General features: G+C 38.0%; 1 protein-coding gene across 5 annotated transcripts in view; it reads right to left on the reverse strand.

The window, feature by feature from the left end:
• Window positions 1-16623, reverse strand: part of FNDC3B (fibronectin type III domain containing 3B) — a 336841-nt gene that overhangs the window by 147599 nt on the left and 172619 nt on the right. For all 5 annotated transcript variants that reach the window (XM_032407203.1, XM_032407205.1, XM_032407207.1 and 2 more), the window contains one exon: window positions 7504-7580. In XM_032407203.1, coding sequence (XP_032263094.1) covers window positions 7504-7580 — 77 coding nt within the window. The remainder of the gene's footprint in view (window positions 1-7503; window positions 7581-16623) is intronic.

Below are 16623 nucleotides of genomic sequence, written 5' to 3' on the forward strand. Positions count from 1 at the left end.
AAATTGTGCAATAAAGTTAAATATAGTATTATGTGTATAATTTAATACTTACTGATCCAGAAGTCATTTCCACATGTGACACTGTCTCAATATTATTTTTTTAAAGATTTATTTATTTATTTGAGAGAGAGAAGTGGGGAAGGGGCAGGGGGACAGGGGAGAGAAAATCTTAAGCAGACTCCGCGCTGAGTGCAGAGTCTGACACAGGGCTTGATCCCACGACCCTGAGATCATGAACTGAGCTGAAATCAAGAGTCAGGCACTTAACCGACTGAGCCACCCAGGCACCCCTGTCGCAGTATTATTTTTGTGAAAATCAACTATCATTTTCCTATTGAAGTAAAAGATAGCATTCTAGTCAAAAGAATGCTAAACACTAAGTACCACACTGTTGTGGTATTGCTTATGGAAACTTACTTATATTCTCACTTCGTCTCCTTTTTAAGGAACAATATGAACAGTAGAGGTGAATCACCTAATTGAGATCAGAAAAGAACTTCAGAGATCCTCAAACATTTTCCTTTTCCCTCCTTCCCCTACAAGATGAAAATGACATAGCCAGCCAGCCAAATTTCAGTAAATGCCTGGTATGTGTTGGGCACCTTTCAAGGAACTGGAGATCCAGTGATGCACAGGACACAGAGGATCCCTGGACCTGTGAAACTTACATGCTAAGGGGAAGGAAGACCCACAATTATCAAGTAAACAAACAAGTGGGACACCCAAATAAATAATTTAAAAATATTCCTAATATGTAAGTGATGAATCACGGAATTCTACTCCTGAAACCAATATTACACTACATGTTAACTAACTAGAATTTATATAAACATTTGAAAAAACAATTCCTAAAATCACACAAGGAGTTGGACACAATGTTTCCTCCTGTTAATCCTGTGTTCTATTATGCCACAATGTCAGGATCTGAGAAACGAAAGAAATCCAAGAGAAAAGGCAGAATAGGGAGATGAAGAAAAAGCTCAGAAAGAAGAAATTCACACAATGCTTTGAGGGAAGGAACGTCCCTGGTACATTTCTTTAATTCAGAATTGCCAACCCTGTCTGTAACTCATTCCTCAGGCAAAATAAGCCATAAAATGAAAAAGAAAGTTGCTGTGAATCTGCTGATATGGAATTAAAACAGAATGGACACATAAGTCCTCCACTCTTCTCCACAGAAGCCCCCAACCGCCATGCACATACTCTGTCCATTGTGGAAATTCTCCTAACTTCCTATAGAAAAATCTATTCTTCCAAAGGACTTGAAGTCTTGAAAGAGATTCCAATTCTCTTATTAGTGGCTACTAAATGGGTCTGATTCTCAGACTGTCAGGGCTCAGGGCAATCCCCTATGCTCCTTTCTGCTCAACATTTTCACAGTATTGAAGGTGGAACCCTGGTTTAATCCCAGGTTATAATTATTGAAGGGAAGTGGTTGGGGCTAATATTTATAGCTCTCAGCTGGCCTGGCTGAGCAAAATGGGGAAAAGCATTCCATGGTTTCCACCTAACAGACCCCATTATTTCTTCACAGGGGCTCTGATTTCTGGCCAACTCTTTAAACAATCCCCACCGGAGAATGACCAACCAAAATTTAAATGCATTTTTCAACACATTTCTTGCCTCTCCCTGGTCAAGGGAAATGAAATATATACAATTTCAACAGGCACCGACCCACTAACGAATCCCCAAAACAATGAAATGAGGTAAAGTGTGTACTTGTGCTGTAACAACAAAAACACTTACTTTGACTATTTGAAGTGTTTAAGTTACATCAGTTAACCTGAAAAAAGAGTGTTTTCCCAAATGACAGAACGTTAACTTGGATGTTTCACTTTTTCTTTTCATATGCTTAAATCTTTTGGTCTACATAAGGTTTTCCCGTACAGTTGAAAAATGTTTCATAAATTACTATGGAAGCATGGAAAATAAAACTCAAGGCATCTGCTTAAGAAATTTTTACATAGAAATTATTCATAAAGTTAATGATGAGGTTAAAAAAACTGAGGAACACCATGGCTAGTATACAGTGAAAGGAAAAATTTGCTTCATACTGTGCAATCTCAGTATGTATTTAGGAAGGCAAAGTCTGCCAAACTTTCATTGAAATTGTTCTAGCAGTCCTCATAATAGTATCTACCACTTCCTGAATGCCCACTGTGGACTACATACCTCACATAACATTTCTCTTAATCCTTACCTCTACCGTATCACGTAGGCATTCGCATATGTGCCGAAAATAATTTGTCAAAGTTACACAGAAAGTAGCCATGGTGAGATCTGGCGGAATTTGAAGGCAGGCCTCTTCAAGTAATATCCATATTCTTCCAGGCTATAGTACTCGCCCTTACCCCAGAGTTTCAACCCTAATCACATTCACAATTGTTTTTACCGAATGGAAATAATGCTGATGAGAGTGACAGGACTAAATGCTCTCTTAATTAGTCTAGTTTCTTATAGTTGAAAAAAAAAAAAACTTAGCCTCTATTTTCTCTTAAGTTGAAAAAGTCAGGTTACTTTTTCCTCAGACCTCTCTCAGCCTCTGACCAAAAAGTACAGCACAAAATACACACACACTGTAACACATAAAAACCTGCAATATCAGAGACTACAGAGTTGAAATGACAAGAGTCCATGGCTCTCCTATTCTACCCCAAATCCACACTATCTTTAGGTTCATGGGTTCAGTCCTTCTCAACATCCCCCCTTCCAAAATAAAAATAAAAAAAATAAAAAAAACCCACAGATTGTGCAGAGCAGAGCTGTCTTTAACACTAGATGTTTACCTTTCTGTAAGATGATCTGTTCATTACTGACGTTTGTATTTGATCAATCTGATCAATTTATCTTTAAAGCACTTTCAGCTACTAAATTATGTCATGAATGCTACAATCAAGAATTTCTCCATTGACTCAGATTAGAGTTACTAATGTAACATCTTGAATCATTCACCCGCCTCCCTCTTCAGCTTTCTTCCAATCACGGACCATCTTGTATGTGAGCGGCTGGTATTTTAGCACTGGAAATGCACAAGCAGGCACAATCCACACTTGCACTGGCAGAAGGTAATGTAACATAAAGCAAATATATACATCAAGGCAGGCTCCAATGTGGACTCCGAAATCACATCACAGAGGGAAATAGGCCATGAGCTCAGAAATGCCTAGGTTGCAATCCTGCTTCTACTCGGGACCTCAGCTTCCTCACATGTGAAGTTAGAGAAGTAAAGCAAGCATTTAGCACAGTGCACACCATACACAGTAGTTACTACCACCATCACCAGCCTCACCACCACAGCCTGGCCCGTAATAAAGAATTAGGACTAGTCACCATCTTCCCCTCTCCCTCTCTTTTATAAAAACTTTACTGAGATATAATTTACATACCATAAAATCTGTCTTTTTAAAGTATCTCATTCAGTGGTTTCTAGTATATTCACAGAACTGAATGACCGGCACCACTGTTTTAAGTTCCAGAACAGTTTCATCACCCCCAAGGAAGTACCATACCCATTAGCAGTCACTCCCTAATACTCCCCCAGCCCCTGGCAACAACTAATCTATTTTCAGTGTCTGTGGATTTGCCCCTGCCTGACATTATAAATGAATGGGATGATACTGTGTCTGGCCTCCTTCACTTAGCATAGTATTTTCCAGGTTCATCCACATTTGAGCATTAATCAGTACTTCCTTCTTAGGGCTGAATAATATTCCACTATATGCATATATCACATCATGTTTATTCATTCATAAAGCCGATGGACATTCGGGTTATTTCCATTTGGGGGCTATTATGAATAATCCGGTTATGAACACCTCAGAGTTTTTGTGCTTTAACATATGTTTTCCTTCCTCCTGACTATACCCTGGGAGTGGAATAGCTAAGTCATGTGGTAACTCTGTTAAACTATTTGAGCAAATGCTTTGTTTTCCAAAGCAGCTGTACCATTTTATATCACCACATGCAGTATACAACAGTTCCAATTTTTCCACATCCTTGCCAACACTTGTTATTATCGATTTTTTTAAACTACAGCCATCCTAGCATGTGTTAAGTATATTTCATTGTGGTTTTGATTTGCATTTTCCTGATGGTTAACAATGTTCAGCATCTTTTCATGTGCTAATTGGCAATTTATACAACTTCTTTGTAGAAATGTCTCTTCTGATCCTTTGCCCATTTTTAAAATGGGTTGTCTTTCTATTCTTGAGTTTTAAGATTTCTTTATATATTCTAGATACTAGTCCCTTCTGAACTGTATGACCTGCATATATCTTCTCCCATTCTTTCAATTCCCTTTTCACTTTGTTGATGGTGTCAAAAAGTTTTGATTGAAGCACATAAAATTTTAATTTGGATGACATTAAATTTACCTATTTTTTTTCTTTTGCTGCTCATGCCTTTAGTGTCACATCTAAGAATCAACTGCCTAATCCAAGGTTATGAAATTTTACTTCTAGTTATACAGTTTTAGCTCTTACCCTATGTCTATACCCCATTTTGAGTTAATTTTTGTATATTCATATGGAGTAGAGGTCCAACTTCATTTATTCTGCATTTGTATATCCTGTTGTCCCACACCATTTGCTGAAGAGACTAATTCTTTCCTCTTCTGCACTGTCTTGGCATTCCTCTCTCTTAAATCCACATTCAGAGAATTTCACTCTTGTTAGATACACATCCCTCTGATCTTACTACTCTTCCAACTATCAGGTATTTTGTTCTCCACTTGAACCTCCAAATCTTCGAAGCAAATCTATGCTATATTCACTTTATTTCAGCTTGGCCCGTCGCTTACATTTAAAAACATTTATCAGGTACCTACTATTATGCACCAGGCAGTATTCTAGATTCGCAAGATATAATACCAACGAGGCACTAAGAGTTCTTGAGGATGGTTATAAAATTGTATTGTACCTCATGCTGGAGATGGAAACAAAGCACCAAAGATGCTGAAAAAAACAGAACTACCATTTCTTTGTTGGAGGTTCTTGAAAGGGTCACACTGAGGAGGGCCATCTGAATGAGAAGAATGCACTGTTAGACAAAGAGCTCTAGAGTATTCCAAGAAGAGGGAAATAATGGGCACAAAAGTTTGTAGTTGAGAAAAGGCCAGATATATCCAAGGGACAGAAGCTTAAGGTGGTAACAATGTAGGCCAACAGGAAAAGGTGACCCTCGAAAAGAGAGCAAAGTTAACTATTAAAAATCCATCCACCACACTAGAGAACTTGAACTCTGCTTTGATGTGACGTACACCCAACTCTAGATCTGAACGAGGGAGTCACATATATTTGAGGGAAAGAACTGTGGGGATACAAAGCAGAATTGATATGCATAGGGACAGACTAGTGTTGGGCACTTCTCAAATACGTCCAGCTGGGAGGAGAATGTGTGTGTGTGTGTGTGACTCTTCCCACAACTCCATGACAACACGTACTTTGCTTCTTAGATCTCTTGATGATAACAGGTCTCCTAAGACATTTTGCACTTGGTTCCACCCTCCTCGTTTCTTTGAAGGATACATGCCATGAGCTTTGAAAAGATATACAAGCATTCTACCAGTTTCTCAATTTTCTTCCATATTAATAATCCGTTTTACTCAGACACTTCACTGTCGGGTATCATTAAAGAGATAGTGCTACCACTGACGGTCATTTAACTCTGGGCCCATCCTCCGATCCAGGAGCCCATCTAAATGAAGTTGAAGACATGCCTTACAGACGGCTTTTTACTCTTTTCTCCACTCAGAATCCAAATTATTCCATTTCTACTCTTCTTCCAATATCCTCTAGTATTTTCTGCCACAATTCTCAGTTAAGAAAGTGCTTCGCTATGTTTCCATCATCGGTCTTACAAAAGTGAGTTTACAGCTCTGCCATTAATCCTTCTGCTTGGATTTTCTATAGAAGTTTTTATAGAATCAGAAATATACCCCAGTATAAGCTTCTCTATTTCTCCTAGGACTCCCAATAAATGTTTTGCGATTAGTGCAACCCCAGCATCACCGCCAGCAAGAAAAAGCCCACTGCAGCTTCTCTTCACTCGAACGCCCCAACTTTCTAACTGCTATTCCTTAAATGCGCCATTAGTATAAAAGGAGGTGCTATTTCTGCTCTCACGACTGTGAGAACTGTACTCGGTTCAATGGAATGAAACACTTCCTCAAAATGAGGAGACATAATGGAATTCTACATTTCTTGTTCTTTTCTGTTAACTGACTGGTGACATGAACATGATCCATCATCACGTGTCCTGGCTGGAAGGGCCTGCTCTGCACCTTTCCTCCTCCCAGTGATTCTTATTTACAAAGACTTGTGTAAAACAAGTCATTTATTTGCAACACTGGGGAGACTGGCCAACATTTTGACTACTCAAAAAAAAAAAAAAAAACAGGTCAAATTGGCTCACGTAAAAGTAAGGATGGAAAAAATGAAATTATAGTGGCTGCACTATGGCTCAGACAGTGAAGAAATGGCTAAGTTTTGACATCACAGGAGGATAAATCTTTGATTCCTGCCTGCACTTTAGCAATTTTCCGATGCAGCTGCCAATTTTTTTTCACCCTAGCAAAATCATTAAAAACTGAAAATTATAGATTTTTAAACCACTTCAAAAGCGGACAGAGGGATGGAGAAAGAATAGAAAGGAAAAAACTCCAGAAGGATAATCCAAAAAATGTTAATGCAATGATTATCTTCTGTGAGTAGTAATATAAATATTTTTTTCTCTATTCTGTCTTTTCTGATTTTTTTCTAAGGAGAATAGAATGCTCTTATAATCACAACAAAAGAACAAAATGGGCAGAGAGGGAAAAAAAAATAAGCAATTAGGCACTTGGAAAGGAAGCTGTCCAGGGAGAGGGGCAGGGAGTGCTCATCCTGCACTGAGCACAGGACAAAATGAAAGTAACATACAGACATCCACATTCCAGGCACCCTGAACACTGTAAATCTTGTCTAGTTTATCCTTTAACACTTTTTTTTAATCCTTCCAGCGTACCCCTGAAATTGCTTTTACTTTTTTAATTGCTATTGCTGTTTTCTTAAGAAAAAAGTCAAATTTCAGAGAATTTAAGTACAAACAGCCAAGTTCTCACATCATACTCAGCAATTCACGAAGCCCAGGTGCAACCACAATACAGAGAAATGGGACTCCAATAATAAAGGGCCGTCCCTATTTGCTTTAACAATGTCTACAAATCCTTTTTTTTTCCAGCAAACTGTGGTACAGATGGAAGGAAATCTCTACGGCACAACCAAGTGTGAACACACCTTGGCTGAAGACTGCCTGATAGCCTTCCTGTGCTTCTCTCCCTCTGGCTCTCTGGCAAGTCAAAAAGCAAGACTTGGGAAGGACCATGTGGCGCTACCAAAATGATGACAACTCTCACATTACCCTAACTCAATTAATCTTGGAATAAATTTTTGAAGCCTCAGCATATATTCTCTTGGAACAACAACAGTGCCCATAGTGAGTGGAGAAACCCGCCCGGTGGTTTACCTGTGAGATATAACCTGGAGGCACATGGATGGGAGGAATGGATCCATTGGGTGACATCATGGGAACTTCAGCAGGTCCTATGAGAGACAAGAGTTAGATATTAACCGTTGAAGATATACACATTATTCAAAATAATTATTGGTATTTTTTAAAATTAATGTATTATCAAAAATGAAGAGAATTACTTTGACTATTTTCTCTTCAATTAATTGGTACATCATGCCTAAGAGTTGAAATCATGGATGAAAAAGAATTCTCCAGCTGTATAAGTCAAGGGTAAAAAAAAAAAAACAAAAACCAAACAAACAAAAAAACAAAACAACACAAAACTACGAGCATCTTTATAAATATTTAATGATTCCCAAAGCCTCAAGTTCCATAAACCAAGGCTGCTTGGTTAAGAGTCATCTAACAAAGTAGGACAAAATGGTTGGGGTTTTTTTTGCCTTTAAAAGAATGTATTATCAATAAATGATTAAACAAATAAATGTTTAAATATGTCCATCTCCTCTGGTTTAAAAAGCTCCTATACACCTTGGGTTTATAATTTTCATTTTCACTTCAATTATCATTTTTAATAAGTTACTATAACATACCAATTATTTCAAACAGAAGAAACCTTTAAAATATTCCAAATGAATTCGGTATGCATCTTATGTTATAAGGCAGGGGGAAAAATAGATCATAATTTTCAAACTAGGCATAATTAGGAAGACTCGTGTCAAATTTACCTGGATTATTTCAAAGTAAAGCATTCAATTAACAAGGTGTTAGTTTCAAAATATTAAATTCAATAAATGTTAATCACATGTCTACAGCAAACAAAGAATAGCAAGGCAACACTCAGTTACCTAAGACATAGTTTGAGTTAATATTTAATTACAAAGAAACTGATCATCATAACATTAAAATCAACTCCTAACACCCTTCCAATGATCCTATGACTAAATGGTTTCCCTAGAAGTGCAAGAAGCTCACGGTCACTGGGTTTCAGTTTGGTACCTGGCTCCCCTAGTTAGCAACCCACTGCCCCAATGTCAATCCAAAGCTGTGTTTCTAGTCTGGGATGCGACTTCCTGGCTCCAAGTGCCTTGTGTTGTTTATTTGCTTTCTCCTAATGTGTGTTGTGCTGCCGGCAATTAAAATTGTTTGGCTATAACAAAAACCAAGAAAAACACAACACTTTCCTTGGCAAAAGAAGACAGATCCCTCCACCCAGTGCTGCATTTACATTGTCAGCATAAGGCACCTTTCACCTCAGAGTACAATTCAGTGTTCTAATACGTCGCAGGAGAGGACCAGTGCGGGGTATAGAGGGACAAGGATACTGGGTGCCTATCAGCAGGTCTTCAAGTACAGGGAAAAAAAAAAACAGGGGCAGGGCAGAAAAGATGCTAATATTCCTGTAAAACTCCGTATGACCAGAGTTCACTCCAACTCCATGGACAATATACCAAGACAGCTAAACCGTCTGATAAGCTCTAACACATACAAAACCACAGCAGTCGCTCACAGGCTCACACACTGGTAATCAATTAAAGCAGACGACAACAACAGCATGAGAGGGAGTAACTGCATGACCCCATTCCATTTTGAAGTAGGATTTAAACTGATACATCCACCAGCCACTGAAGGAACTTTCCAAATCATCTTCCAAATCCATCCTTCTCGTCAGCTTCAGCATTTTGGCCATAGCCATCAAGACATTAGGTATTTACTAAATATTTTTACTTGATTTGACCCACCTACCAAAAAAAAAAATCACAGGCAAGTATATCAGCCTTAGCCTGAGCACTCTCTGTGAAACCCGAGGGTCAATGCACTCAGCTCTATAAGCAAGCATCAAAACCATGGCTTCTGCCTGGGTTTCAGCCCCTAGCTCACTATTCATGCTGGTTGTGTGACCTCAGACCATTCAGTTAGACTTTCTGAGCCTCGGTTCCCAACAGGCGCACGTGAGAATAACAATTCTTACCTCTCCAAACTGGGTTTAAGATTAAGTTCAGTAATACATGCAAAGGTGCTTAGAGCACTGCACAGCACAATAATCACTCATCAAAATGTTAATGATCTTTGCGATTTTTTTTTCATTTTATTCATAACTTTTTGCTTTTTCTTGTTTGTTACAATTACATGGAGTACAATTTTTTTTTTAATAGTTCATGTTCCTGTAACCCATAAAAACAACACATATATTCTTTGGACAATATTGATCTAAGAGGCAAACCTTGCTCGTGGGATAAAGGCAGTACAGACTATGAACAGAAATGCTACCATCTCCATAAAGTATTGCTTTTTAATCACCGAAATATATACCAGGCAAACAGTCTCTTAACCCCAGGCATGACCCCTAAAACTGTTAAAGTCATTTGTATAAAATGCTTTAAAGCATGTAGGACAAGTAAGTGATTTACAGCCAGAAAATGTTTTCTTCCTGGCCTTGATTTCAAATGTAGCCAAATGACTTTAACATGCTTGTTTCCCTTCCTCTTGTCACTGTCATCAAACCCTTTCAAAGAGAGTTGTGAAATATATAGTGATGGCTCCCGAAACTCAACTGTGCCTTGGAACCCTAAGTTCCTCTCCCTTCTGAAATAAACCACTGCACCCACAGGCATTTAGGAGTGCAAAAGCTAGCAAAATGAAATCCATTCACAATGGTGCTATGAGAAGTTACCCTTTCTCTAAATACTTCCCAATCAGTGAGTTTACTGCCTCTGCTCAACTGTTTGTGTTTGAGAAGCTCCCGATCTTATTACAACCCTTCCCTAATTAAAACAAACTTCTCTTCCTAAACTTCTAGGGCTACTAGGTTTCTTTTGATTTTTTAATCGATACCCTTTAATCAACACACAAGACTTAAATGGTAAGACTCTTAGAATATGGTGAAAATGCTCTCTTCGTGTTCAAACTAACACTGGATATATGAGGCGGGGAAGCCACATTATTTTCTCAAACAAGCCAACCTCCTCTCTGACTTTACTGGGAAATCATTGAACTATTAAACTTTTTTGGGGAAAAAAAAACACCTTTAAACCTCTGAGGTATTTGGAACCCCCTTTAATTAAACACTCGTGTTCCATATAGGTAGGTCTACACAGATATACGTATACATAGATTAAATAATTTGAAAACAAAAGTAAATAAACATATACTTCCAAACTATAGTCAGATTTCTTTTTTTGAGAAAGTAATTAAGAAGCAAGCTCAGCTAGAGACCACATGAACTCTTCCATAGACAGATGAAAAATGTCACATGCATGATTTTTAGAATGGAAGTAGAATGTTTGCTAAGAGCCAAGTAACTCCATGAAAAAATGCCTTGAGAAATTTCATCAATTTCAGGTTTTAGCCTATGACTTCAAATGTCAAGAACTCCTTTTTTTCACTGAACAAGATGTGAGACACAAACAAGAACTATGACTTTACAGTCATTAAAAAATTTAACTGCAATATACAAGTACATGGTCTAACATCTTTAAAGTCCACTAGCATTTGTTAATGAATTGATTTTTCATTTGCTTATAGCAAACCTTGAACAAGAAAGGTTGGAGAGCAGTTTAGTCAATCAACAGTAATTCCTGCAAAGATGCTAGGACTTTACTCCCACATCAAAGAGACTGAGGGAAGCCCAGCAGTGTTGTATTATTAGGACCACACATGTCCGTGGAGAGCTTCTGAGCCCCTGCCAGGGCTGTGAGTGAGGACATTCTGCTTCACTCTGGGCTTCCTCCTGCTACCAGTGACCCCCAGAGCTCACACACGTAGATAATCCATGCTCTGATACTAAACTCAGAACATTCACCTATTCTGTGGGTAAGGTTAACTGGGTTGACTTGAGGTGAGTGTACAAAGGAGGGTCAGAAATCTGAAAGTGGTGGAAAATTGGAATATAGGGTATAAATTACCATTTAAACTAGCTTTAGAAAAAGACCAGCTATAAATAATTACACCACAATTTTATACAATTTTAAATGGTATTTTTAAAAGCTGAGTATTCACCAATAGGTAAACAAGTAGTGAATAAATGGAATGTATTAGTACATTTGTCTACAAACGGGTACTTATGTGTCCAAATGGCTATTTGTACAACAAAAGCCTTATTATAGCAATGGATCACATTCTTATCTTGATACTTAAATATTATCTTATTCAAAAAAGATGTAAAGGGACTCAGATGACAACACTGCAAGATAAAAGAAACTGAGAAAAATAAAGCAAAGGCAAAATAATGATGTGACAAAAATCCAATAAACCCTGTAAAAAGTGACCATTTTGTCTTTCTAAACAGCCAAAAGAGACATTCTTGCCGGCACTAGCAGTCCTAAGCGTAAGTCCATAGCTAGCAGGTAAGCAGATAATTAAGTGAAAGTAATTATCAGAACAAATGGTCTAAATAAAAGTGCCCTTGTGCTATTTGCCATGGATCTAAGACTGAATATGAAATGTGAGGTTTTCTGATCAATCTGGTGAATATGAATCTCCAATTATTTATGGTGACTCAAGACATGTAGACAAGCTAAGAGACTGTGTAGGCACTTTGGGAAACTGACATTCTTCTTAATTTTTTTTAAATTATTCAACACTGACTCATCTCACAAGAGAGCTAAAAAGAATATAAAGAAATAAAGCAGGTCCTCAAAACACAGGTCCTGACCTCAAAGAAACTTAACATCTAGTGCAATGGTTCTTAAACTTTAGTATATACCAGAATCACCAGGAGGGTTTCTTAAAATCTGGACTGCTAAATTCTACTTCCCACAGTTTCAGAATCAGAAAGTCTGGGGCAGGTCCAAACTATTAGCATTTCTGGCAAGTTTTCAGGTGATATGCTCGCTGCTGTCCAAAGGGCCACACTTTGATAACCTCTGACTTGGGGGGTTACAAGATGATAAGCATCCATCACTAACATCATACTCAATGGGTAAAGAAATATTTCCCCCTAACATCAGGAACAAGACAAGAATGCTCACTTTCACCACCAATCTTCAACAGAACAACTGGGGGCGGGGGGGGGGGGGGGGGGGGGGGGGGGGGAGGAGGCATCAAAATTGTAAAGGAAGAAGTAAAACTATATCTACTCACAGATGACATAATCCTATATGTGGAAAATCCTACAGATTCCATTAAAAAAATTACTAGAGCCAATAAATGAATTCAGTAAATTTGCAGGGTACAACAGCAACACATGAGTCAATAGAGTTTTTATACACCAGCAATGAACAATCTGAAAAGGAAATTTAAAAAGACCAATTCCATTGACTACAGCATCCACAAGAATACCTAGAAATAAATTTAATCAAGGGGTGGGTGTGTGAAAAACTTATACACTTAAACTACATTACTGAAATAAAATAAAGACCTAAATAAATGGAACTACAGAACACCCAAATAAAGAATGGGATAAAGACTGAATATTGTTAGGATGGCAGTACTACTCACAGTGACCAACAGCGGCAATGTAATCTTCATCAAAATCCCACTGGTCTTTTTGGCAGAAATGGAAAAGTTGATCCTCAAAGTTATACAGAATTGCCAAATGCCCCAAACAGACAAAAAGAATGAAGTTGGGCCTCTACCTGACATCACATACAAAAATTAACTGAAAATGGATCAGAGACCTGAAGACCTAAAACCATAAAGTTCTTAGAAGGAAACAGGGTATATTTCATGATACTGAATTTGATAATGGATTCTGAGATAATATCAAAAGCACAAGCAAAAAAGAAAAAAACAGAAACCTGGAATTCATCAAAATTAAAACCTTTTGTGTAGAAGATATTCTTTAGAAAATGAACACACAAACTACAGAATGAGGAAAAGTATTTACAAATCATGTATCTGAAAAGAGACCTGTATCCCAAATATATAAAGAATCCTTACAACACAACAAAAAAACCCAAACAACCCAGTTTAAAAATGGGCAAAAGGCTTGAACAGACATTTCACCAAAGAAGATGTACAGTCAACAAGCATGACATGTTGAATGTCATTAGTCATTATGGAAACACGTATCAAAACCACAGTGAGATGCCACTTCACACCCACTCCTATGGCTATTCACAGAAAAATGGAAAATAAATGTAGGGGAGGATGTGGAGAAATTGGAACTCTTATACATTGCTGGTAGGAATGTTAAATGGAACAGCCCCTCTGGAAAGCAGTTTGGTGCTTCCTCAAAAAGTTAAACATCAAATTACCATATGGCCCATCAATACAACTCCTAGGTAGGTAACTAGAAGAATCAAAAACAAGGACTGAAATACATAAACACACATGTTCACAGCAGCACAACTGACAATAACCAAAAGATGGAAAGAGCCAAAATGTCCATTCAAGGGCGAATGGATAAATAAAATATGATCTAATGCAATGAAATATTACTCAGCCATAAAAAGAAATCAAGTAGTGATACATGCTACGTGGACGAACCTTGAAAACATTATGTTAAGTAAAAGCCAGACACAAAAGATCACATATTGTATGATTCCATTTATATGAAATATCCAGAATAAAAAAATCAACAGAGACAGAACTTAGATTTGTGGTTTCCAAGGGCTGAGGGGTGGGAAGGATCTGGAGAGAAACTGGTTACGGGGTGCAGGGTTTCCTTTTGGGATTATGAAAATGCTTAAGAATAGAAGTAGTAATTGCACAACACTGAGAATTTACTAAATGCCAATGAATTAAAATAGTTAACTTGATGTTATATGCATTTCACTTCATTTTTTTTTTTTAGATGAGCATATTACAAAAAACATGTAGGGGTGCCTGGGTGGCTCAGTTGGTTAGGAGTCTGCCTTTGGCTCAGGTTGTGATCCTGGGATCCTGGGGTCCTGGGATCCAGTCCCCGGGTCAGGACTCCTTGCTCAGCAGGAGTCTGCTTCTCCCTCTGCCCCTCCCCCTGCTCATGCTCTCTCTCGCTCTCTCTCTCTCTCTCACTCGCTCCCTCTCAAAGAAATAAGTAAAATCTTAAAAAAAAAAAAAAGTAAGATAGGACAACTGGAGTTACTAATAAACTACCAAAAAGCAATGGAGTATAAATCTCCTAGAGCACATCTTCATTCCTTATACATTTGTATTTGGGAGGATGCTATTTCGAGATGCTGTGCTCTGCAAAGACCAGAAGATACATTCTCTATCCTCAAAGGACTGACAATCTAATTACAGGGATACAGACATATAAACAAATAAACACAAGGAGGCATTTCAGGCACTGTCTAAATTCAGCAAAATTTTAAAAGATTGTCATTCCATGGACACGTTAGTAATTACAGAAATGAGTGTTTATAAGGCCCTTTGGATTTAGTAGAGTAGTTTAGTTGTTTCTAATTTTACTTTCCTTCAGGAGTAAGATTTGTCGTTCCTGAAAATGTTGCTGCGAAGTCATTTTCCCTCAAGGAGTAATTTTCATACAGAAGCCAGGTAGAGAGGGCACATTTCTGTGGCTCAGATAGGCTGGTCTCTCTGACCTGTAACTACTCCTTCCCGAAGGCATCCTGCCAGAGAGGAAATAGGCTGGGAAGAGCAGAATCTGAGCACTGCAAAGAACAAAAGCCGGGAAGCTGAGGAGGCCTGGGATTGAATGAAGCTCACCACTTTCTAGCACGACCTTGGGCAAGTTTCTTAAAATCTCTCTCATTAGCACTTTCATGACCTAAAGAAAAAGGGATGACCAGGGGCTATTTTCAAGAATTGTTCTGAGGACTGCAAGATGTAATGTATATAAAAATACCTAGCAGAGTGTCTGGTCAAATAATGGTATTTAAAAAACATTAACATTGTGCCACTAGAAGAAAAATACTGTATGAACAGAAAGATTAATAGTGTGCAATCATTTACCACAAAGACAAAAGAAGAATTACAGTCTCTCAAGTGAGCAAGTTAACTGTTTTGTTCTTGACATTTTTTCTTCTAAAAACATGTTCCCATCTTGTAGCTTGGGAACAGTATCCTCCATTTAAAAATGTAATCCATTCAAGATACACTAATTATGATTAGAAAAATAAGAACCAAATCTGAAAAGGAGAAGGAAGGATGCTTCCTGGTTATCTACTTCCCCATCCTAATCCCAGCTCTCTATCTTTTTCCCAAATTACCTGTTATCTTTCCCTAATTTCTAGGAAACCTTAGAGAGTTCGGTGCGCCTAACTTTCAGATGTCCTGAGACAGCTCTAAATCAAACGATCAGCCCTTGTTCTCTGAAAGTCGATCCTGTACAGGTCTCTGACATTGGCTTTATCACAAGAATTTCGAGTCTGGCTCAGCCATTGTCCTTAAAAGTAGCAAGTGACCATAACAACAAGTTGCCTAATGACTAAACATTCCTGCTGAAATCTGCTCGAAGTCAACCACTATACCAAGAACCAAAACGGACTTACTGATAGAATTCATAAATAATGGGTCACCGCCTCTTATCTCTTAACCATTTCAACACACAAGAAGATGCCATGTTAGTTATCAAGTCTGTTTTGCCCATTTGAAATGCAAGTCTCTCCTTTCCAAATATTTCTCTTGGGACTTGCCTTGCTACTTAGCTGTTCTAAGGGCATCAGGAATTGGGAGACAAGGGTTTAATTCTCACATGAGACTAAACTTCCTGAATCCCAATTTACTTAAATTTCAATAAAATTGAGCTATCTACCCAATCTACCTTATCAACCTGTTTTAAGGCCTAAATGTTAATAAAATTCATACAATTACTGTGTGATCAGAGTGCTCCACTTATACTAGTTAATATTTTATTGAATTCAATTCAATAAATCCTTATCATACGAGATGCTATAAGGAATTAAAAGCCACAGAGAGGATTTTACAACAGCTATGTTAGCAATAAACTACTATATATAAATAAGCAGCAATTGCTTTAGTAGAGGCCAAGAGCTCTAGAGCTGGACAATAAAAATTATCCATGGGGTAGGTAAGGGAAGCATACTGAAAACTCTCAGTGATGGGCAATGAAGAGGGAAGTAAGTTGGTGAATCCAGTCACAACAGGCATGATGATCCGACAGCCTTAGAAAGAACTTGATTTAAATTCAGGGCTTCAGAAATACAAACTAAGATTGTCAAAGATACCAGGTACTACAAGAGGCCGGTAACACAGCCCTCAACTCCTGAT

The sequence above is a fragment of the Phoca vitulina genome, unplaced genomic scaffold (genome assembly GCF_004348235.1).
Source record: "Phoca vitulina isolate PV1807 unplaced genomic scaffold, GSC_HSeal_1.0 scaffold8, whole genome shotgun sequence".
Taxonomy (NCBI): domain Eukaryota; kingdom Metazoa; phylum Chordata; class Mammalia; order Carnivora; family Phocidae; genus Phoca; species Phoca vitulina.